Below are 24,559 nucleotides of genomic sequence, written 5' to 3'. Positions count from 1 at the left end.
TTTTCAAATTCAAGGAATTTACCACATTCTTAAAACACAGTGAAATCATTTATTTATAACTTTAGAATTAGCATTAGCAAAAGATATGATGCAAAAAATCATATAGCATCAGCCAAAAAAAAAAAAAAAACCTAATTTCACCCATCAACTTGCTCCAAATGTTTGTCAAGTCTGCCTTGAATCTATTTAAGCTATCAACTTCTACAACAATAGATGGAAGTTTGTTCCAGCAATCAACCACCCGCTGGCTAAAGGCAAATTTCCGCACATCTATCCTACAACCATCTTTCCTCAATTTGAATTTATGCCCTCTCAGGTGATTATTCTGAGCAAGAGGAAGAATCCCATCAGCACTGAGCAAGCTCAAACCATTCAAGGCTTTATAGACCTCAATCAGATCACCTCACAGGTGCCTAGTTTCCAGACACTGTAATTTGCAAAACTTAAGTCTTTCTTCATAAGAGCAACCCTTTATTCCATTCACTAATCTTGTTTCCATTTTCTGAACTTGTTCCAACAGCTCTACATCCTTCTTAAAATGAAGCCTCCAGACCTGTATACAGTACTCAAGGTGTGGCTTGACCATTGCCTTATACAAGAGGATAATCACCTCCTTATCCCTGCTAGAAAATTCTTGTATATTATTGACAAGACACCATGAGCTATTCTTGCACTGCTCAGAAAACTTCATATCTGCCTGCACAATTACCCCCAGTTCCTTTTCATTCTCTACCACTGTCAGTGTAGTACCACAGAGTTGATACGTTACTCTGGTGTTACTGCTTCCCACATGTAGTACTTTACATTTGTCAATGGTAAACTTCATTTGCCACCTCTCAGCCATCTGCTCAACTTTTTTGGATCCTGTTGCAGCAGCGTACTGTCATTAGTATCATTAACAACCCTGCCAACCTTCGTATCGTCTGCAAACTTGGACATTAAGCCTGATATACCATCATCAATATCATTTATAAATACAGAAAACACTGAGGGACTCCACTAATAACATTAGTGGAGTCCCTCTAAGGAGAGGGCGCTGAATCTCTTTAAAAGTTACAGCTATCAGTTACAGGCTCTGCAAAAACGATAAGTGTTTACCTGTTATTTACATGATTGTTATTTTATATTGTACTTAATACGTAGTCATATAGTTATAGTTACGCTGGTTATTTTTTATTTTTAATTTAGATAAAGAGTTTTTGTGGATTTTACTTACGATAGGTAAAACCGTTATTTCGTTCCATTTCTGTAGCCATTGTTTTTGGATATAGTGGTAGGGAATTCAAATTTTTTAATTGAGGTAGCTAGGTAGCTCTAACGCATAATTATATAGTAATACGCTTCACTGTTTCTATTTAATAGTTTCTATTCAAATACTATTGATATTTAATTTATTGATTTTATTAATTTAAACTACCATGCCCCAAACTAGAGCAGCAAAGCAACGGGCACAAAGTGGCAGGAGTGCTGTGACTCGGGGGAGAACTGAGGGGGCAATTCTCCAACGCATCACAGCCTAAAGAAATGTGCAACTTGTGAAATGTTTGCCGAACTCTCTGGAACGGAACATGATATTGCCATGGGGGATGTCTTTGTGTGTGCGCGATGCAAGGAGTGTATCGAAATCAGGCAACAACTCAGCGTTCTTATGGGCCTATATGAGAGCTTGAAGGACAGGGTGGATGCCCTCGAAGGAACTAAATTGAGGGGCCCATCAGGCTCTCAGCTGCCCACATCAACGCCAGAGCTTGCACTTGGTCATCACGCAACACAGCGGCAACCCCTAAGGCAGAATGCGCTGGTCCCACAGGAACTAGTTGTTGTTGGTGACTCTATTGTCAGGGAAACGGGGAACATCCTTTGTAAAAAGGATAGGTGGAACAGGACCAGGGTATGTCTGCCAGGGGCAAAGGTTGATGACGTTGTAGAGCGGATATCATCTTTCAAGGGCACAAAAGGTGATATAGTTGTACACGTTGGCACTAATGATATTAAGAGTAGGAGACCGGCAGAATTACTCAACAAGTACAGGTCACTGTTGAAAAAAAGCCGTGAAATAGGGTTGAATTTGAAAGTGTCTGCAATTCTGCCCAGACACGATAGGAGGGAGTATATGATGAGAGCCTTGTCGATCAATTCGGCCCTGGAAAGATTGTGCAAGGCTCAAGTAGTAGAATTTTTTTCAGCCTGGACTGTACTTGTTAATAGGAGAGATTGCTTCTACAGCGATGGGATACACTTAAATAGAAAGGGTGCAAGAATATTTGCTGATGCTATCGAGGCAGTGTTAGGTGGGTCGGAAAACTGCTAGTTTGGGGGGATACAAAGACTAATAGTTTAACAGTAACCGCAGGCAGAGGTGAAGGCGATTCTTGCACAACTTCTATTAGAATAAGAAGCGACCTGGAGCGAGGGGTGTTGGGGGTTTCAGGGACAGATGGCAGTCATCATGGAATAGTTGGGTATATGGGATGTGTTAGGGTAACCAGGAATAGGCATAGGAGCATGTATGCTTGCATGTATACCAATGCTAGAAGTATAGTAAATAAATTTGATGAATTTGAAGTGTTGGTCAAAACATCAAAGGCGGATATTGTTGGGATAGCAGAGACGTGGTGTCACAAAGATATAAGGAATGCAGAACTGGAATTTGGGGAGTACAATGTGTACAGAAAGGATAGACAGGACAGAAAGGGAGGGGGTGTTATGCTGTTAATTAAGAAAAACATAAAATCAAAGGAAGTGCACCCAGTTAATATAGATGAACAGTGCTCTGTTGAGTCAGTTTGGTGCGAGATAAGCACTGCGAAAGGAAAAATAAGGGTAGGAGTGTGTTATAGGCCTAATGACTTGAATGAGTACAATGAACAATTGTACAGAGAAATAGAGTGGGCCAGTAAATCTGAATGTCTTATAATGGGGGATTTTAACTTCCCAGATATTGACTGGAACTTGTGGGTTGGTCACTCACACACCAGTCAGACTTTTGTGGATTTATTGGATGATTGTTTTCTGCAGCAGCATGTTCGAGAGGCAACCAGAGAAAGTAACACTCTTGATCTGGTTATCAGCAGTGATCATTCGTGTATTAAGAATTTGCAGATAAAGGAACCACTAGGTGGCAGTGATCACAGTGTGCTGAAGTGGGATTTACTCAAAGAGGTAACTACCGTCAGGGGTAAAGGAAAGGGTTTTTGCTTCCGTAAAGGGGAGTACAGTGGTCTCAGACAGTTTTTAAATTCTGTACAGTGGGATCAACTGACGATGTTACCAACAGTAAATTCTAAGTGGGAAGCATTCAAGGAATTAATCGTGGAAGCTACTAGACTTTATATACCGATTAAGAAATATCGTTCAAGGTTTAGGCCTAAATGGTTATCAAATGAACTAATGAGACTCGTGACAGAGAAGAAAAATGCATGGGATGCATATAAATTATCAGGTGACGCAGAAGCCTGTGGCAGATATAAGCTAGTCTGTAATCAGGTCACAAAGGAGGTTCGGCAGGCGAAGGCGGATTACGAGAAATCTTTGGCAAAGGATGCTAAGAAAAACAGCAAGGATTTCTTTACTTATATAAACTCTAAAAGGAAGGGGATGAATATGATTGGTCCACTTGACATCGATGGTTCGACTGTTGATGATCCTGCTCAGATAGCAAACAAACTGAATGAGTATTTTGCATCTACATTCACACGTGAGGAATTATTACAGTTTGAAAATGGAAGAAGGTTATCAAATTGTAGCAGTGTGCTTAATGATTTTGTAATAACTGAGAGCAAAATGGAGGAGAAATTGTTGAAGTTAAACATAAGAAAGGCACCTGGGGTGGATGGGATCTATCCAGTTATTTTAAAGGAGGCGGCAAAGCAACTAAGCAAACCCTTAGCCATAATTATGAGAGCATCCTTGGACTCAGGGGAGGTTCCCACGGACTGGAGATGTGCAAATGTGTCCCCAATTCACAAAGGTGGATCGAAGGGTGACACGAGTAATTACAGACCAGTTAGTTTAACTTCTGTTCCGGGTAAAATAATGGAGTCACTGGTTAAAGATGCATTGCAGGATCATCTAGACAAGACTGCAGCAATAATTCAAACACAGCATGGGTTTGTTAAGGGAAAGTCTTGTCTGACAAATTTGATTGGTTATTATGATGTGGTCACAAAGGAACTGGATGCGAAAAATAATTTTGATATCATATACTTGGATTTCAGGAAAGCTTTTGACACTGTTGCGCATGGAAGACTACTGTACAAATTGGAGCAGAATGGTATTAAGGGTAAGTTGCTACAATGGATAAAAGGATGGTTAAGTGGGAGAAGACAGAGGGTGGTAATCAATGGGTGCTGCTCTTCATGGAATAATGTTATTAGTGGAGTCCCACAGGGTTCGGTGTTGGGTCCACTGTTGTTTTGTGTATTTATCAATGATATTGATGAAGGTATATCAGGCTTAATGTCGAAGTTTGCAGATGACACAAAGGTTGGCAGGGTTGTTAATGACAGTAATGGCAGTGTGCTACTGCAACAGGATCTAGATAATTTGGGCAGATGGGCTAAGAAGTGGCAACTGAAGTTCAACCTTGACAAATGCAAAGTACTGCATATGGGTAGAAGTAACCCCAGAGAAACGTACCAACTGTGTGGTACTACACTTAAGGTGGTAGAAAATGAAAAAGACCTGGGAGTAATTGTGCAGTCAGATATGAAGTTTTCTGAGCAATGCAGACAGGCTGCTAGGGCAGGTCATGGGGTTTTGTCAATGATATATAGGAATTTTGCTAGCAGGGAAAAGGAGGTGATTGTCCCTCTGTATAAGGCAATGGTCAGGCCACGCCTTGAGTACTGCGTACAGGTCTGGAGGCCTCATTTTAGGAAGGATGTAGATTTGCTTGAGCGTGTACAGAGAAGAGCAACACGATTGGTGAGGGGAATGAAGGGATTCTCTTACCAAGAGAGGCTTAAGTTCTGCAAATTGCAGTGGCTGGAGACTAGGCACCTGCGCGGTGATCTGATTGAGGTCTATAAGGCCTTGAATGGGTTGAGCACGCTGAATTCTGATGGGATCCTTCCACTTGTTCAGATTACGAACCTACGGGGACATAAGTTCAAATTAAGAAAGGACAGATGTAGAATAGATGTGCGGAAATTTGCCTTTAGCCAGCGGGTGGTTAATTGCTGGAACAAACTTCCATCTGTCGTTGTGGAAGTTGATAGGTTAAATAAATTTAAGGAGGAACTGGACAGGCATTTGGAGGGAATGGCGTGATGATTTTTTTTTTTTTTTTTTTTTTGGCTGATGCTGCATAAGCTCCTACACTTGCTTTCTTGCATCATGTGCCACTACTACTACTACTACTACTACTATTAGTCCACGAAGAGCAGTGTCCATTGATTACCACTCTGTCTTCTCCCACTCAACCATCCCTTTATCCATACCAGCAATTTGCCTCCAATGCCACACTGCTCCAATTTGTGCAGCAGTTTTCCATGTGCAACAGTATCAAAGGCCTTTCTCAGATCCAAATATATGATATCAAAGTTATTCTTTGCATCCAGTTCCTTTGTGACTACATCATAGTATCCAATGAAATTGGTCAGACAAGACTTCTACTTAACAAACCCATGCTGTGTACGAGCTATAATTGAAGTCTTGTCTAGGTGATCCTGCCATGCTTCTTTAACCAGTGCCTCCATTAATTTCCCTGGAACAGAAGTTAAACTAACAGGTCTGTAATTACCTGTCTCTCCCTTTTATCCTCCTTTGTGGATTTTGGTCACATTTGCACATCTCCAGTCCATGAGTACCTCCACTGAGTGCAGGGAAGCTCTCATAATTATGGCTAAGGGTTTGCTTACTTCCTTTGCTGCCTCCTTTAATATAACTGGATAGATTCCATCCATCCCAGGTGCCTTTCTTATGTGTATCTTCAACAATTTCTCCTCCACTTTACTCTCAGTTATTACAAGATTATCTAGCTTACTGCAAGAGTTTAATACACCTCTGGCATTCCACTCCTTGAATAACTCCTCATGTGTGAATGTAGATGCAAAATATTCATTTAGTCTGTTAGCTACCTGAACGGGATCATCAACAGTTGAACCATCGATATCAAGTGGACCAATCTGATTCATCCTCTTCCTTCTATAGTTTACATAAGTAAAGAACTCTTTGCTGTTTTTCTTTGCATCCTTTGCCAAGGATTTCTCATAATCTGCCTTCATACACCTAACCTCCTTTGTGACTTGGTTACAGACCAGCTTATATCTATCATAGGCTTTCGTGTCACCAGTTATTTTATATGTATCCCATGCATTTTTTTTTCTCTGTCACATGTCTAATTAATTCATCTGACATCCATTTAGGCCTAAATCTTGAACAATATTTCTTAGTTGGTATGAAAAGCCTAGTAGCTTCCAGATAAATTCTTTGAATGCTTCTTATTTTGAATTTGCTGTTGGTAACATCATCAGTTGGTCCTACCGTGTAGAATTTAAATACTGTCTCAGACCACCGTAATCGCTTTTATAAAAGCAAAAACCCTTCCCTTTACCCTTGATGGTAGTTACCTCTTTGAGTAAATCCCACTTCAGCACACTGTGATCACTGCCACCTAGTGGTTCCTTTATCTGCAGATTCTTAATGCATGAAGAATCACTACTGATAATCAGATCAAGAGTATTACTCCCTCTAGTTGCCTTGAGAACATGATGCTGTAGAAAATAATCATCCAATAAATCCACAAAAGCCTTGCTAGTGTGTGAGTCACCAACCCACAAATTCCAGTCAATCTCTGGGAAATTAAACTGCCCCCATTATAAGACACTGATTTACTGGTTCTATTTCTCTGCACAATTGCTCATTGTACTCATCAAATTCATTAGGCCTATAACAATCACCCATTCTCATTTTTCCTTTCCCAGTGCTTATGTCACACCAAACAGACTCAGCATTGCATTGTCCTCCATCATCAATTGGATGCACTTCCTAAGATTTTGTGTTTCTTAACTAACAGCATAACCCCTCCTCCCTTCTTGTCCTGTCTATCCTTTCTGTAGTCATTGTACTCCCCAAATTCCAATTCTTCACTGCTTATGTCTGTGTGACACCACGTCTCTGATATCCCAACAATATCTGCCTTTGATGTCTTGACTAGCAGTTCAAAGCTCATCGAATTTATTAACTATACTCCTAGCATTGGTGTACATGCAAGTATACATGCACCTGTTTCTACTCTTAGCTACCCTAACACAGCCCATGTATTTACTTGTTCTACTATGACTCCCAGCAGTCCTGGAAGTCCCCATTGCTTTGCTTTCCAGGCTGCTGCTCAATTGCATTTTAATAGAAGCAGTGCAAGAATCACTTTCACCTCTGACAGTGGGTACTGTTAGTCTATTAGTCCGTGTATCCCCCCCCCAAGCTAGCAGTTTTTTGACCCACCTAACTCTGCCTCGATAGCATTGGCAAATATTCTTGCCCCCTTTCTATTTAAGTGTATGCCATCCCTGTAGAAGCAGTCTCGCCTGTTAACTTGAAATCATTTTTAAAATTGCCTCCCCCCACTTTAAGCATTGGATATAATTCCACTGGAATACACCTTTGTTTCTTAGCATCGCTAAGAGAAAATAAGGTTGAAAAGGAATCACAAACATAATTACAATCTTAAGCTAAGAGAATATATTAAAAGCCGACAGTGGCTCTTTGCCCACAGCTATATTTCAGTTAATTCTACAACACTTCTACTGTTGCTTATGGAAACAATGAGAAGACAATTAGCAGGGAAAGAATGAAAAATCAGATTCAGTGCCTCACTTCTGGCAAGTTTTCATTCTACCAGCAGAGGGAATCAAAAACTGTCTTTGAGAACAAGGCCTATCTACTAATCTACAAAGCAAGAATATAAAGAATTGTTTTTATTAAAATGTTTCCTACCTTGTCTTACAGAATAGAAGGGCCTAGAAACAGAGACAATTTGAATCCACCTAATTAACTTTGTAACACCTACCCTCCATCTCATGTAACAGCCCAAAATTCTGTCCAAAGTTTCCAATCACACAACAACCAGGTTAGGGCCTCAGCCCAAATACCGCTATTCACCAACCAGTAAATAGTGGTTTCATCACTACTGCTTGTTTGGGAAGGTCTGGGTTCAATTCCCATTGATGACTGGATGAATTTCTAAAGTCCTCTTGAATTGAGGCTGTAATATAACCTCAACCGAAGCTGATCTCAGACAAAGGGAGCAAGCCCCCTCCTCACTCGAGTGTTATTCTGGTTTTTTCAGCTGAAAGAAATATGCAAATCAGACTGTGGGTACACACACTAACATAATACATAGCCGAGCAGTGTGGCCTCAAACTCAATAACAACAAATTACAGAAGGGCAACAGTTCCCAGAGATCAACAGACCATGATCTTTTCCCTGCAATCCAAGCCGCTGGATTTTTTTCCTACCTGAGCATACTAGTGTTGAGTGAATTATAGGCTGAATCAGTTATCAATTTGTATAAATTATTCAAATTTCAGTTGTAAATAAATCAAGGCAATTAGCCTCTCAATTATGCCCCATTTAACTCTCCTCAGAAAGAAAAGGTATACCTATAGAAATTGACTTGAACATTCAAGTTTGGGTTTCCACAAGTACCCACAGGTTTTAGGAACTTCGGTGTCCTAATGGAAAACTGTGGACAATGTATAAACTGTTTGGCAGTGAAAACACCTTTAATTCAAAAGGCTAAATATATTTTAACTTCACATTTACATAATTTACATGGCAAGCCAAAACAAAGCATAAATTGGCATCTAATTGAGATGAGTTTCAAATTAAGGTTTCGTGCCCCAAAGAAGCCCCTTGCTGGATTTCAATTTCATAAATTAGTTATCAAAGAAATAATATTAAGTTAAATAGGTTGTTTCCTAGTTGAAGTTCTTGAGAGATTTTAGTATCACATGGAATGTAGGAAGTCCCTGCGAATATTAAATTCCTTTAAATTTGATGCTCAGGTGAATTACTTTAAACTTCAAAATTAGTGAAAGCAACAGGTTGAATTTAATCTTGCGACTTTTTAAATATCTTATTTCCAATATTAAGCCTTTCATTATAAAAACAGAATAATCTCCCAAACATTACTGAAGAGATACACATTAACTACTGCTCCAAAACATTGTAACTGTAAATTGTTTAACATATATCTATTCCTAATACTGGAATTAGCATCCTACAATATATTCCATTTGTTCTCTCCTTTATTACAGCACCTCTAACAGATGCACGCATCTGCAAGTATTGCACACATAAAGCACGAATGACCAGCTTACTGTAACCATGCTTATTTATATCAGGTAAAGTTATAATGATAAACTTATGATGAATGTCTGATTAACTAAGGCATATTAAATCAGCAATTGACCTGAGCAAAAACTATTTAAGTGAAATGAATGATATTTTATATACTGAATATACTTTTAAGATAGTTGATTATAGATTATAATGCTAGTGCTGTACATTAGTATCTCAGTTTATGATAAAATTTAGAAGACTTTAGTTAGTGGGAGAGAAATAAATCATTCACATTCTACACCTGAACTTAAAAGGAGAAATATTTTAATTATAGACAAGTACAGTGCAGGAAGAAAGGAAAGGAACTAACCTTTAATCTGAAGCTAACAAGTCCCATCTTTGGAGGATAGGCAATCTGAAACCTGGGATCATTCTCTACAAAATTAAGAAACTCCTGTGCCAGAGCTATTTGCTATAAATATCAAAAAAAAAAAAAAAAAAATTAAGTCAAGAAGCAAAGGAAAGCGCACAACTTAAAATAATTTTCTCACTCGTTTTAACATTTTTATCATGTTTGAGTTGCCAACATTCATTACAGGAATAACTTGTGAGAGGGATGTGGCTGGGATAATATACTTGGATATGGACACATGCATTGGTTGTACATTGCCACAAAAAATGCACATCTTGTTGTTAACTTGCATTGCCAGTTTATTAGCTATGATAAAATCGTATTGCCAGTTCATTAGCTTGATATTAGCTGTATTCTACCTTGTGACAATGTACAAGGCGGAATACAGTATAAAAAGTTCCGTTTATTCTCCAGCACAACCACACAATCAGGAATTTACTACTAATCATTTTGACAAAAATACAATCATTGCTGTCATGTGGGCTTAAATTGAGTAACAGGACAATAAATACTGTTGAGTACTGACATTATGCAAGCATACAAAAGGAGTTGGTTCTGAAGTTGTTGTTTGTTTGTTATTTGGTTTTTAGGAGCATTAGCAACTAAGGCCATATTGCTCCGGGATATGCGGTGGTCATTCTCTTGACCTTTCCGCAACCTCCGTATTTGGTGGTGACGGGCTCGAACCCTGGTCCAATCAAGAAGCGTGTGCTACGCACTGCTGCTCCTTCCCACCTGGCTACGGAGGCGCCTGGTTCTGAAGTGATCTTGAATCATGATAATCTGAATGAATTATAATCAGAATTATAAATCTGATTACAATGAATTACTATCTGGATAAAATGGATGGTTGGTTGGTTAGTGGATGGATAGATGGATATAAAATGACTATATTTCTGCTTACATAATATTATGTAACAGATTTCCAAAAAATTCTTCATTTCTTTGCATTTCTCTTGTGAACTGGGCATGCTGATTCCAAATATGATCCTAATTTTACACAGCATCAATTGTCCATAAATGAAAGAAAAGATATATGCAATACTACTATAACAGATTTTTAATAAATGTTTAACTTCTATAGAGAAGAGAGTATAAGAGAGTATTAATCTTTTCTACAAGTAAACACAAACCAAAAAAAAAAAAAATTTTTAAGTAGAAATCAGGTTAATCAAAAAACATTTCCTTAAAAATGTACATCCGAGTGTTATTTGTGGTTAGTGTGATCATCTTAAACCAAAAACCAGTTATCACCCATCATAGCTTCATTCCACCTTCCTTGGTAACCCTTCTGCATGTGCTAGGAATCTCTTCCTATGCTCTTCAGTAACATCACCCAGATTTGTTCTGAAAAATATCAAGGTGAGAGTGCAAGTAATGGAGCTTGCTTGACATTCTGCATACTTTTTTTTCAATTAACTTATCAACTAGTTCTTTGTAATTTTCACTCAATTTCTATTAGATAGTATGAATCAGAGCTGTAATACTCAATATGTTCTTCGTTGATAATAATATTAGTAAAATAATAAGAGGAGTTTACCTCAATATAGTATGTAGAACACTTCCGTATGATACCCTCCAGAAATTAAAACGGAAAAAACGAAAAAAATCGACAACTTACCGGTACATTAAAGTAAAAATATAAATAATTAAATAATCAATTTAACACAATTCAAAATCAATTTAAAACAATTAAAAATCAAATTAACGCTATTAAAAGAATCTAACGAAAATATTCAAAACGATTTTCCTTCCTGAAGCTGACAACGCTTTTCAACCGTATGTCATGATCACAGGAATGAAAATTACCGAATCGGGTTAAACCTGCAACTTAAATAGTGATTATATGTCTTCGCGCATGCGCGTAAAGGTCCACGCATCGGAGATCAAATATGGCCGCTGAACATTAACAGAATTCTCGTGTAATTTCTATATCACTATACTACCAAGAATAACTATAATAAATATAAGAATCACTATAATAACTAATCACTGTTATTGTTCTTTTTGGTTTTTAGGAGCATTAGCAACTAAGGCCATATTGCTCCGGGGATATGCGGTGGTCAATCCCTGACCTTTCCGCATCCTCTGTATTTGGTGGTCACCGGCTCAAACCCCGGTCTAATCAAGAAGCGTGTGCTACACACTGCTGCTCCTGCCCACCTGGCTACGGAAGTGCCAACTAATCACTATATTACCAAGAATACTGAAATGTGAAATGACTAACAGGCATTTTGCTCAGCATCAGTTATTCTGTTTCCGAGTTCTTGTCAAGCTACCATCTGCTTTACTGGAGGATCAATAAATGTGCCACCATTCACTTCTGCATCAGACAATTTTGAAAATAATAGACTGCCTATATTTGAAGGTGTCACCTTGAAGATCCAATTTTTTAACAAATTGTTTGAACAGCCTCAGCTTGATATGGAGTGATGGAAACAAGATTTTATTTACGGAACCAAAGGATTGTTTGCTACGCTATGTGTACCAGGCTGCAACTGAATTCTGGAAGCCCATTCTCTTCTGTAGTGCTCAGTGGCAGCTTGTGAATCTGATGTGTGGGGATGCTGCTTCTTAAAGTTACATTAAATTGCCTTGGTTAAAAGACATGTAGGTAATAATAATAAGCAAGTTAAAAATACTACAAAACATTAACTGGACATTTTCCATTAACAGACTTGGGTAATCTCGAAATTGTATTTACAAATAAAATCCATTCTTCGGTTTTTATTTGTTTAAAATAGATTAATTTTTCATTCAAGTTTGGTTCACTTGAATGAAAAAAATCGGCACTGCTCGCTCCACAGTTCCTTTGACTTGTTTTATCACCTCTAAAAAAAATGCATATTGGCAACCTGCCAACTAGGCATTGACTCAACCACTGGGACCAAACTGTGAAACTGCATGGCGCACAGTTCCACCTACAGTTAAACTTCAAAGTTGAAAACAATTTTTCAACTGTTTTTATTCATGTATTATTGAAATGATTAATGGAAATAGAGGATGAGTATACTATATGCGGGACCTGTTAATAAAAATATTCATATAACTCCATTGACTGTACAAATAGATTTAAAAAGGCTGGGGGTACTGCAGTTCCACAGTGCCTACTAACAAGCTGCCCCTGGTAGTGCTAATATATTGCACTGCTACTCCAGAGACAGAAAAATCAAGGAAACTTAGTGAAAACTAATCATTTTGCAAACCCAGAAAAAACATCAGCATCTTGAAGTCTCCACAGATATCCCATTCATAGTTGCCATACTTGATTATCTCTAATACATGCTTTGAATGTATTGGGTCTTCTTTAATATGAACAACACAAATCAAAAGGTGTATATTCCCATTGTGAATTAATATAGCTTTCAAACTTTTGGGTAAACTGTCATTCAAATATAAATTCATACATTTTACATTAACAACAAAAAAAAAAAAAAAAACACTGATAATTCTATACACTTCAGTATCTTTGAAAGAAATTCAAAATGATGAGCTTAGAATTTTTAATAGTAAAACTAAAGTTTTAATTTGTTAAACATTAAGCAAAAAAAAAAATAAATAAATAAAAACACCAAATGAATAATAATATTTTAAGCTGGAAACAATCTTCTAGTTAATCTCATTGCTATGAGGTAGAGCAGAAAAGTAGAGATTATACTTTGAAAAAACTGTTATGATCAGTATATGATAATACATATTATATTATTTCCCTTGCCAGATAAGTAAAATGTGAAAAAAGAACATTCACCTGACGTATGTGATTCTGTAGCTCTTCTATGCCATAGATTCGAAACACAAACCACATTTTGAGAGATCGAAATCTTCTCCCAAGTGGTATCTGCCAATGCTACATGAAAGAAAATAAAAAAGAAGAAAGGATATTACATTAATATAGCTAAAGTTTTTTTTTTTTTTGCTTTAATTACAGAAAATTTCATTGTTTATGTTTAAATGACTGCTTTTCAAAAGCAGTTGTTTAAACAGAAATTAAAGTTTTTGATATGATTATTTTATCAATTATATATATATATATATATATATATATATATAGTAATGCTCTGAAATATGATCCCAAACCCAACTCTCACACCCCCAACCCCACTGGGATGATGTTCAATGGTCTACATGATATGTGGGCTTACCACTGGTCACTGCAACACAATTGTGAAATACTCTGAAAGAAAGCACAGTAGACCACATGTCCAGATGTGTTTCATAAGCTTTTCACATCTATGCCACAGCATTTCAAGCCATTATCCATGAACAAGGTGGCTTATCACATTATTAGTTAGATGATTATATTTTAACAACCTGTGAACATGTATATTCAAAATATGACACAAAGTAGTGACACTGATTTTATTGTGTGGTTCCTAAAAGACATTTGGGGACGTTGCCTGCAAAGTTGTTTTGATATGTTCCATTATTATATAGTATGAATCAGAGCTGTAATACTCAATATGTTCTACGTTGATAATAATATTAGTAAATTAATAAGAGGAGTTTACCTCAATGTAGTACGTAGAATACTTCCGTATAATACTCTCCAGAAATTAAAACGGAAAAAACGAAAAAATCGACAACTTACCGGTACATTAAAGTAAAATATAAATAATTAAATAATCAATTTAACACAAATCAAAATCAATTTAAAACAATTAAAATTCAAATTAACACAATTAAAAGAATCTAACGAAAATATTCAAAACGATTTTCCTTCCTGAAGCTGACAATGCTTTTCGACCGACTGTCGTGATCACAGGAATGAAAATTACCGAATCAGGTTAAACCTGCAACTTAAATAGTGATTATATGTCTTCGCGCATGCGCGTAAAGGCCCACGCATCGGAGATCAAATATGGCCGCCGAACATTAACAGAATTCTCGTGTAATTTAATTTCAACGGTTTCTGCAATTAATAGTCGCGTATAATTACGTTGAACGTTAAGTATTTTGGCCTCGTTAAATAAAAAAGTATGTTTTTCGTTAATGGCATGAAAGGCTAATTCTGACGCTGCTGAACGAGAAGCACGAACTGAGGCTTCGTGTTGATTTACACGAATATTAAGAGAAAACCGTGTCGAACCGTGGTAAGACGAGTCACAATCACCGCAAGAAATGTTGTATACCAGATCATTAATTTGATCCATTATTATACATCATCAAAAAAGTGTTACAAAAAACACATAAAAATTATGAAAAAAATGTAGTAATATTTAATATGATATTGTAACATAAAAGGAAGTAATATGAAGGGACAAAAATATATTAAAAAAAAGGGACAAAAAAGATGAGCATATTAGTTGACAAAAAAAAAAATTACCATTTCCATAGAAAGGTAAAATACACACTCCAGGTCTTTAAAAAACACTTATTACAGCTGGCTATTAATGGTTAAAAAGTATATAAATGTTGAAAAAAGCACAAAAAATTGGGAAAAATCTGTTATGTTTATTTCTACCTCCAGCAATAATATGACAAAAAAAAATGTTTATGTCATATTATTAGTTTTTTAAAACTGTAGATTACTGGCAACTTTTGAAGAACAGCCGACCAAAATTGTAATTATGGAAAGGAACTAAGATAGTACACAATAATGGAGATCAATTATATTGATGAAGGAAGGAAGAGGTAAAAAAAGTTACCATTCATAAATCTACAAATGCATTGATATGAAAGCAATATGGCCAGAAAGTTCAGTGATATTACTTGCACTAAAGTATACAAAAGGGATAAAAAAAAAAGTAACAAACAATTTTTGTCAATACATATATTAAAGGTGTGGGAAATATGCAGGAAAACTTGCATTTTTATGACACTGCACAATGCTTCATCAAATTTTGCAGTGCACTGTTACATCTAATATTGATTTATTTTCCAGGGTGCATGTCAGAAGCATAACTGCAAATTCTGTCCCCCATGCCCAACAATGGCAGATCATAATAACTTTGTGTGTTGCAGTATTATATTTAAATATAAATAAAACAACTCTATGTGCAAATGCATGTACAAAAAGTTAGTGTGCTTTAAAACACTCATTACTACAAAAACAAAAATTTCCCTATATTTATATTATTAAATTCAGAGTATTATAACTGATTACATTAAATACATTAGATAGCAATTTTAAAATGTCTATAGAAACAAATCACCACTGTATTTTGCATATTTAAATTTTCAAGTGGAAGTGATTACATTTAGGCCTGACGTAGCTGAGTGGTCAGAAGCAAGAGTACAATAGCACACGCTCTTTGAGCGGACCAGGGTTTGAGCCTGTGACTACTAAATACGATTAATGTTTGTACTGATGATTTATTGTAAATTCCACTGTTTTGTGGTCATGCCGGAGTATAAACAAGAACATTAAAAAAAAAGGAAGACTCAATAAGTTAAAGACCATAAAAATGCTATCTCTTTGAAGTGCACTTCATTGAGTGAGTGAGTTGAAATTTGCCAATTGGCAACAAAACCATAATTCAATACCATGAGATAAACAGCATGGGAACACTAATGTTTTTATAAGAACACTTTGTCAATTGCCATATTATGTAATGAGTGGTGGAAGATAAAAGTTTTTAAATATTAGGAGGAATTTTGATGAACAGATTTCTGATTGGTCAGTATAGAACCAAACTTTCTTGGGAAACCAGACATTATAAAAATCAATCAGGGGATTTGGCAGTGAGTATTCTAATTTATACTTCATTATTGCAAGTGTTTCCATAAAGTGAAGTTTATAATCATTATTAAATAATGATTATAATTTTGGTATTATCTAATTATGGCTTATGTTTACTATGCGTGCATGTTGCAAGTTGTCACTCCATTTCCAGTAAATATGCTGTATTCGTGAAAGTGTGTCTGATATATTGAAGTGCCTCCATACCTGACAGAAGTTGATCCAATGTATTTGGCTGAACAATCTTTTCGACAGTTAATTAAATTTACTCTATTATTTACATTTTATAAGAGAATTTGTTTGTTCCAGAACATGGAACTGATGATTTTTATTGGAAACGGACTTGCAGAACTTACAACATATGCACATAACAATAAACAAATACCACAATTATATAATGCTAAAATTATAATTAAATTAAATAATGATCATAAACTTTGGAAGCACTTGATAAAATATAAATTAGAGTATTTGCAAGCACTAAATGCCAGTTATCCCCCCCCCCAACTAATTTCTCTACTAAACTAATCAGAAATGAGCTCTCTGTTGAAATTCCTCCTAATATTTAAAAACCTTTTTTTTTTAGTATTAAATCAGATCACACCAACCAGAAGAATAAGTATTTACTGTAACTAGAATATTTATTTACATATTAAAATAAAATAAATATTTACAAAAACTGCTATTATATTAAATATACATGTAAAAACATTAAAACTGTGATAAAATCCTTGAGATAAAATACACTAAAATAAACCGGATTAAAAGCGATAAAAACGATAAAAATCTCTGGAGCTTTCGGAAGCTTGCGCTCCCTTCCTCAGCAGTAACAAAACTTCCTGCAGCACGTCCATATATAACAGGCTCACGGTACCTATACACGTGGTGCAGTCGGCGCATGGTCTGAACTGGAAGCGGAAATAGCTCGGGAACATGTTAAGCAAAACCGTTCATCCGTACTTAGGATAATAGTTTCAAACAGAGGATGCATACGCATACCTCTGTCCCTATTCATAATATTGTGGTCGGATGAACAGATTCGTAGGCTCTCGAGCCATTTACGGTTCCAGAACCCATGCGCTCGATCCATGATAACCGCATCCTCTGGGGAAATTTGATGCTGAGGAAGGGAGCGCAAGCTTCCGAAAGCTCCAGAGATTTTTATCGTTTTTATCGCTTTTAATCCGGTTTATTTTAGTGTATTTTATCTCAAGGATTTTATCACAGTTTTAATGTTTTTACATGTATATTTAATATAATAGCAGTTTTTGTAAATATTTATTTTATTTTAATATGTAAATAAATATTCTAGTTACAGTAAATACTTATTCTTATGGTTGGTGTGAGCTGATTTAATACTAAAATATGAATTTTCCCAACCTCAGAGGCCTTTTTCAGGATATTTAAAAACCTTTATTTTCCATATGCACATTATATAATGTGGCAATTGAAAACATGTTCTTACAAAAAGATTATTGCTCTTCTTGCTATTGTGTTTATCTCAGTGTATTAAATCATGTTTTTGTTGTCAATTAGCAAATTTTTACTCACTCAATCAATGAAGTGCATTTCAAAGAGGTAGCATTTTATTGGTCTTTATTTTAACTTGGTCTGCTGTTTAGTTTAATCACTTCCATATGAAAATTTAAATATGCAGAATACAGTGGCAAGTTGTTTCTAACCATGTTTTCAAATTACTACCACTGAATTAACAAAAACTAGACATTTTTGACTTATCCTTCATATTAAGTACATCAATTAATTATAACTTCTTGTTTTAGGGCACAGGTCTAATAGACTTTTTCTAATGCATACTATTTCATTACAGAAAAGTTTCATCATAATTGAGAGAAAAAGAACAAAAGTAACTGGCTTTCAAAATCAGAACTATTATCATCTATGACTGGAAACTTACTCGATAATCAGGAATTCGTCCTTCTTCTTCATGTCGCAGATAAGCAGGATTTACAGTGAATGCCTCTACAAGATCGTTTCTGTTTTTAACCCTAATAATGATATTTGAATATAATTCAAATATTGAATATAAATTACTTTCTTCTCTGATATTAATTACTTTAGTGTAATCACATTAAATATTTATAAAGCCAAATATAGATTTGGTATTTATAGTTACAAGTAAATTCTAGGCCATATTGACCACATTATTTTGTTCTATAGTTTGTTCACAGAATCAGAAAAATAAAACTATGCTTTCCTTCTCTGTAGATATACTGTTTAACACAAGAACACAGTTTTGTTAAATATTTAAGCATACCAAAAATATGAAAATCGTTAGTTAAATGATTAACAACATAACATTCATTATAAATACTTTAAATACTTTTTGATTTTGTATTACATTTCAGAGAAACTATACATTCATCCTTTTTTCTCAGAACATGCCAACCTATTTTTCAGAGTACTTAATTATATCGGGCAAGGGAAAGACATTAAATGGATATACAGTTCAATCCCGATTTACTACACCTGGTTATACTGCAGTTTCAGATATAATGTGTGATCATGACTCCATAAGAAAAAATGTAGGTTACGGCAAAACAAATTTTACCATAGACACTAGCAGAAGCAAACCCTTACTTCACAGACTACTGAAATGGTTTCCAGACGACCAAGGTATGCATTCTCTTCAGTGGTATATGTACCCTCAAGCAAATAAATAAATTTTTATAAACAATAGTAATTTGAGAGTAATTGTTGTAGATGTTTAGTTTCTCCTGTCCTGACTCAATTAGAGACATAATAAACCATCAATCACTTGCAAAGTTAAACATTTAGCTCTGAGAGAAGAGAAGAATGAACCACCACACAGGTATTCCTTATTTAGTATGGCAGATATTTTCCAGAAAATTGTTGTGTTAAACTTTTTCATGTATAATATTATAAAAAGTTGTCACTAAAGTTTTTATCCATAGTTCAGCTGCTAAATTATTAGTCTGCAATAACTGTATATATAAAGAACCTTATAGAAATCATACAAGTTTAATTAAAACTAAAATATAAAAACTAAAATTAAACTGTAAAAAAAAATCCAAATCAAAATTTTAAACTGTAAAAAAACTAAAATTCAAATTATTAACAAGACTTTTAACTTATTCCATCATCAAACTATGTAAATGCTGCAATTTTTCAGATGATGGAATTAAATCCTGACCACACTTCTTTGTTTTTCTTTATAGTGCACACATTAGATTAAGTCAACCTCACTAATTAAGTAACACCAGTCACATGATCATCTTTTTTAAGGCACTTAAGCACTGCAAGTTCCATTTATAATTAATACATTTCCTACCAGCAAAAAATGGTGCCGAGGAAGCAAACACAAACATATAGGCACATAAACTAGAACATATTATTGGAGGGGATGGAGAGGTGATGTGGAAATTTTTTTTTTTTTTACTGATGCTTTATAAGCTTGCTTTCTTGCATCATATGCCACTATTAATGCTAATACTAGATCCAGTTGCAGTAACATGCCTTGATTACTATCATTAACCACTCTGGCAACCTGTGTACCATCTGCAAACTTAGATAATAAGCCTGATATGCCTTCATTGTATTGCTGAAAAATATAAAAAAGAATAATGCAACCTGCACTGAACCCTGAGACTTCACTAACATTAGTCCATGAAGAGCAGTGTCTATTGATAACTACTCTGTCTTTTCCCACTCAATGATCCCTTAAAATGTTTTATAATTATCATAAAAATGGAAGTGGAGATAGCCTATTAAAGTGAGCCAAAATTATTAAAATTTTCAATAATTTAATGTTTAATAAATATGAAACAGTTCAAAATTAAAATTTTAATATTCCACAATGCAGATTGTTAGAATTTGAGACTTATGGCTATGGAACGAGATTATCTCTCTCTCTAGTTGGGTATACAAAGGGCATCGTGTCTGCTATGTGAGTAGAATGTCTTATTTCCACTGCTTCATTTATAAAAAATATTTAAAATAAAAAAAAATAAAAAATTGAACATATTACAACAAAAAAAGTGAACATCTGTCATTTTTTTCAATTGTTTTTATTCTTGCCTTGCACGAAAGATGTTTTATTTTATGTGAAAACATCCTTGGCTTGGAAGAGGTTAAAGGGTTTTAGGCAAAACGATGTAACGTTTTATGCCCATGCCCACTACTTAGTCTACTGAATCAATATTAGTGACTGAGTTAGCATCATTAGCATAATTTAGGATGTGATGTCATTTCCGTCTCACATTTTCGTTACCAATTGGTTTTACTTCAGTCTGAAAAATTTAGTAGGTGCTGCCAAAGAGGTTTTAACATCAAAATATCTTATTTGTACTTTAACACATTAAGTGTATTACAAAGTTAAATTGGAAGGAAAGAACTAAAAATATTTGAGATCATTTCAAAGGCACACTAAATAAACCTAAAACTGTTTGTTTACAATCAACAGTGGATGTGTGTGATGGCCACATTAGTTGCTTACTAGGACAAAAAAAATTAAATGCTACTATTTAATTTTTATAGAAATTTTAACTAAAGCATAATACACTGTATTGACTCTTGATTTTTTAAGGAGTCCTTATGTGCTGTAATGTAATAACTAGATCGTATGTATAGCTTAGCTTAATTTTCAGCACTCACCTCATCGATGAAGTGTCGATGAGGTGAGTGCTGAAAATTAAGCTAAGCTATACATATGATCTACACTGTATTGTGAAATTAATGTGAATGAAATAGGAATTTTGGTATATTGTCTCTTATCAACTTGTTAAAGGTTCCGTTTATAACTATATTTTCATTCGTTTCTTTACAGGATTGTATGATGTAATAACAGGTGAGTTTTAACTGTCCTTTTACACAGAAATCCAAAAAAGTGCTTCAATTTAAGTGTTCACAGATTTTTCGTTGCAGAAACAGATTTAACCCAAGAAAACAGCCTAAGATTATTATCATACATGAACATTTCCTTTACTTGGAGGGAGATAGCAGAGCAATGTAAAGTTAGTTTTGGAGCTGTTAACAAATAATAATTAAGCTAAAAACATGAGAAAGGTTCTGTTTCACCTCAAATAAAAGGCTGATGTGGATGGAAAAGAAAAATACATGATTCAATAGTCCATTTCAGATTTTCAGAGGTCGGCTAGAGAACTTGTAAGCCAAACAAAAAGCAGCTTTTAACTCATGCTATGAAAAAAAGAGACTGAACTGGGGAAAACAAGTATAAAAGCTGGACTATTGATTGGAAGATTGGATGTTCTCTTTCCTAATGAAAGCCATTTTGAGGTTCATGGAATGAGACCTGCACATGTAAGGGGATAAGGTGGAAAAGTGTCTTCTAAGCATATATATATAGCAGACTATTAAACACCCTATTAAAAATATATTTTGGGGTGTTTTTTGTATCAAGATACTAAATTAGATATGCTTTTTATTTATGTTATTTTTTATTTTGAAAAAATAATAGTATAAGTATATATCTTATACCTATAGAGGAGATGATGAATAGTGACAAATATATGTCAATTTTAGAAACAAAAGTGTTGTCAGAATTGAAGACGGGGGAAAAATATCATCTTGAATAGTTAAATTTTTCACCAACCAGCCATTCAACATCCATTGAGATAATGCACAGTTAATTTTAAATTGCCTACATAACTGGTGACTGAGGAATGTCAGTAATGATAGCATATGGAGGAGGCTTCAACTTACAATTTTCAAACAGAAATATTTCATTGCCAAAATTGCTAAATAGAAGAAACAAGAGCAGAAGACCACAAATACCATAGACAGAGGATTTAAGAAAATGTTGAAGTATATACACTAATGATTAAAATGGCAAAAATATGCAAATGCATATTTTTGACATTTTCATCATCAGTGCACATAAATGCATATTAGCATTAGTAGAGGCATACAATGCAAGAAAGCAAGCTTATGCAGGATCATTAAAAAAAAACTTCCCATTTCACCCCTCCATTTGTTCCAAATGCCTGTCCAGCTCAGCCTTAAATTTATTAGTTATCAACTTCCACAACAAAAGATGGAAGTCTGTTCCACCAATCAACTATCTGCTGGCTAAAGGCAAATTTCCATACATCTATTCTACAACTGTCTTTCTTCAATTTGAATCTGTGACCATTCAGTTTCTTAATCTGAGCAAGAGGAAGAATCCCATCATCATTCAGCTTGCTCAACCCATTCAAGGTCTTATACACCTCAATCAGATCACCTCACAGGTTGGCACCTCCATAGCCAGGTGGGAAGGAGCAGCAGTGCGTAGCACACACGCTTCTTGATTAGACCGGGGTTCGAGCCCGTCACCAAATATGGAGGACACGGAGAGGTCAGAGAATGACCACTGCATATCCCGGAGCAATATGGCCTTAGTTGCTAATGCTCTTAAAAACAAAAAAAAAACAACAACAAATAAATAACAACCTCGAAGGTGCCTACTCTCCAGGCGCTGCAATTTGCAGAACTTAAGCCTTTCTTCGTAAGAGCATCCCTTTGTTCCACTCACCAATCTTGTTGTCCTTCTTTGTATTCGTTCTAGCAACTCTACATCCTTCCTAAAATGAGGCCTCCAGACCTGTCACAGTACTCTAGGTGTGGCCTGACCACTGCCTTGTACAATGGGATAATCACATCCCTGTCCCCGCTAGCAAAATTCCTATATATCACTGAGAAGACTCCATGACTGCCCTGGCAGCCCATCTGCACTGCTCAGCGAACTTCATATTTGACTGCACAATTACCACCAGGTCTTTTTCACTTTCCACTTCCCTCAGTGTAGTACCACACAGTTGGTAGGTTTCTCTTTGGTTATTGCTACCCATATACAGTACTTTGCATTTGTCAATGTTAAACTTCAGTTGCCACTTCTCAGCCCATTTGCCCAACTTATCTAGATCCAGTTGGAGCAGCATACTGTCTTTACTGTTGTTAACAACCTTGCCAACCTTTGTATCATCTGCAAACTTGGACATTAAACCTGATATACCTTCATCAATATCATTGATAAATATACAAAACAACAATGGGCCCAACACTGAACCCTGGGGAACTCCACTAATAACATTTGTCCACGAAGAGCAGTGTCCACCAAGAGCAGTGTCATCTCCCACTCAACCATCCCTTTATCCATTGTAGCAACTTACCCTTAATGCCATGCCTCTCCAAATTGTACAGCAGTCTTCCATGTGCAACAGTATCAAAAGCTTTCCTGAAATCCAAGTATCTGATATCAAAATTATTTTTGGCATTCAGTTCCTTTGTGACCACATCACAGTATCGAATCAAATTGGTCAGACAAGACCTCCCTTTAACAAATCCATGCTGTCTTAATTATTACTGCAGTCTTGTCTAGATGATCCTCCAATGCTTCTTTAACCAGTGATTCCATTATTTTCTCCGAAAACTAACAGGTCTATAGTTTTTGTGTCACCTTTTGAACCCCCTTTGTGAATTGGTGATTTGCACACCTCCAGTCCATGGGGATCTTCCCTGAGTCCAAGGAAGCTTTCATAATTATGGCTAAGGGTTTGCTTACTTCCTTTGCTGCCTCCTTTAATATCACTGGATAGATCCCGTCCAGACCAGGTGCCTCTTTTTATGTTTAGCTTCAACAATTTCTCCTCCACTTTGCTCTCAGTTATTACAAAATCACTTAGCTCACTGTTAGAGTTTGATAAACTTCTGGCACTTCCCTCATTGAATAACTCCTCATGTATGAATGTAGATGCAAAATACTCATTCCGTGGAGCCTCCGTAGCCAGGTGGGCAGGAGCAGCAGTGCGTAGCACACGCTTCTTGATTAGACTGGGGTTCGAGCCTGTAACCACCAAATATGGAGGATGCTGAAAGGTCAGGGAATGACCACCGCATATCCCTGGAGCAATATGGCCTTAGTTGCTAATGCTCCTAAAAACCAAATAACAAACAATAACAACAAACAACTTATTCAGTTTATCAGCTACCTGAGCATGATCATCAACAGTCAATCCATCTATGTTAAGTGGTCCAATCTGATTTATCCCTTTCCTTCTAGAGTTTACATAAGTAAAGAACTCTTTGCTGTTTTTCTTTGCATCGTATGCCAGAGATTTCTCGTAATTTGGCTCTGCCTATCTAACCTCCGTTGTGACTTGGTTACAGACCAGTTTATATCTATCATAGTCTTCTGTCACTTGTT

At 35.7% G+C, this 24,559-nt stretch overlaps 2 protein-coding genes across 4 annotated transcripts in view; one reads left to right on the top strand and one right to left on the bottom strand.

Annotated features, from left to right (window-relative positions):
* LOC150087606 (uncharacterized) overlaps positions 1-18,346 on the top strand; it is a 128,931-nt gene extending 110,585 nt beyond the window's left edge. Inside the window, exons 2-3 of one of the 2 annotated variants that reach the window (XR_016546719.1) lie at positions 9,262-9,348; positions 18,206-18,346. The gene's annotated coding sequence lies outside the window, so the exon portion shown is untranslated. The remainder of the gene's footprint in view (positions 1-9,261; positions 9,349-18,205) is intronic. The other variant, XM_090369165.1, reaches the window with a different exon arrangement.
* The window catches only part of Ddc (aromatic-L-amino-acid decarboxylase), a 105,135-nt gene that overhangs the window by 3,574 nt on the left and 77,002 nt on the right, over positions 1-24,559 (bottom strand). For both annotated transcript variants that reach the window (XM_090369167.1, XM_090369168.1), the window contains exons 9-11: positions 18,293-18,383; positions 13,447-13,545; positions 9,657-9,758 (exon numbers count right to left, since the gene is read on the bottom strand). In XM_090369167.1, coding sequence (XP_090225293.1) covers positions 9,657-9,758; positions 13,447-13,545; positions 18,293-18,383 — 292 coding nt within the window. The remainder of the gene's footprint in view (positions 1-9,656; positions 9,759-13,446; positions 13,546-18,292; positions 18,384-24,559) is intronic.

The sequence above is a fragment of the Mastigoproctus giganteus genome, chromosome 3, assembly GCF_048544385.1.
Source record: "Mastigoproctus giganteus isolate SK-2022 chromosome 3, ASM4854438v1, whole genome shotgun sequence".
In the NCBI taxonomy this organism is placed as follows: Eukaryota; Metazoa; Arthropoda; class Arachnida; order Uropygi; family Thelyphonidae; genus Mastigoproctus; species Mastigoproctus giganteus.
The sequence above is the reverse complement of the archived record's forward strand: the minus strand, read 5'-3'. Positions and strand labels throughout refer to the sequence as shown.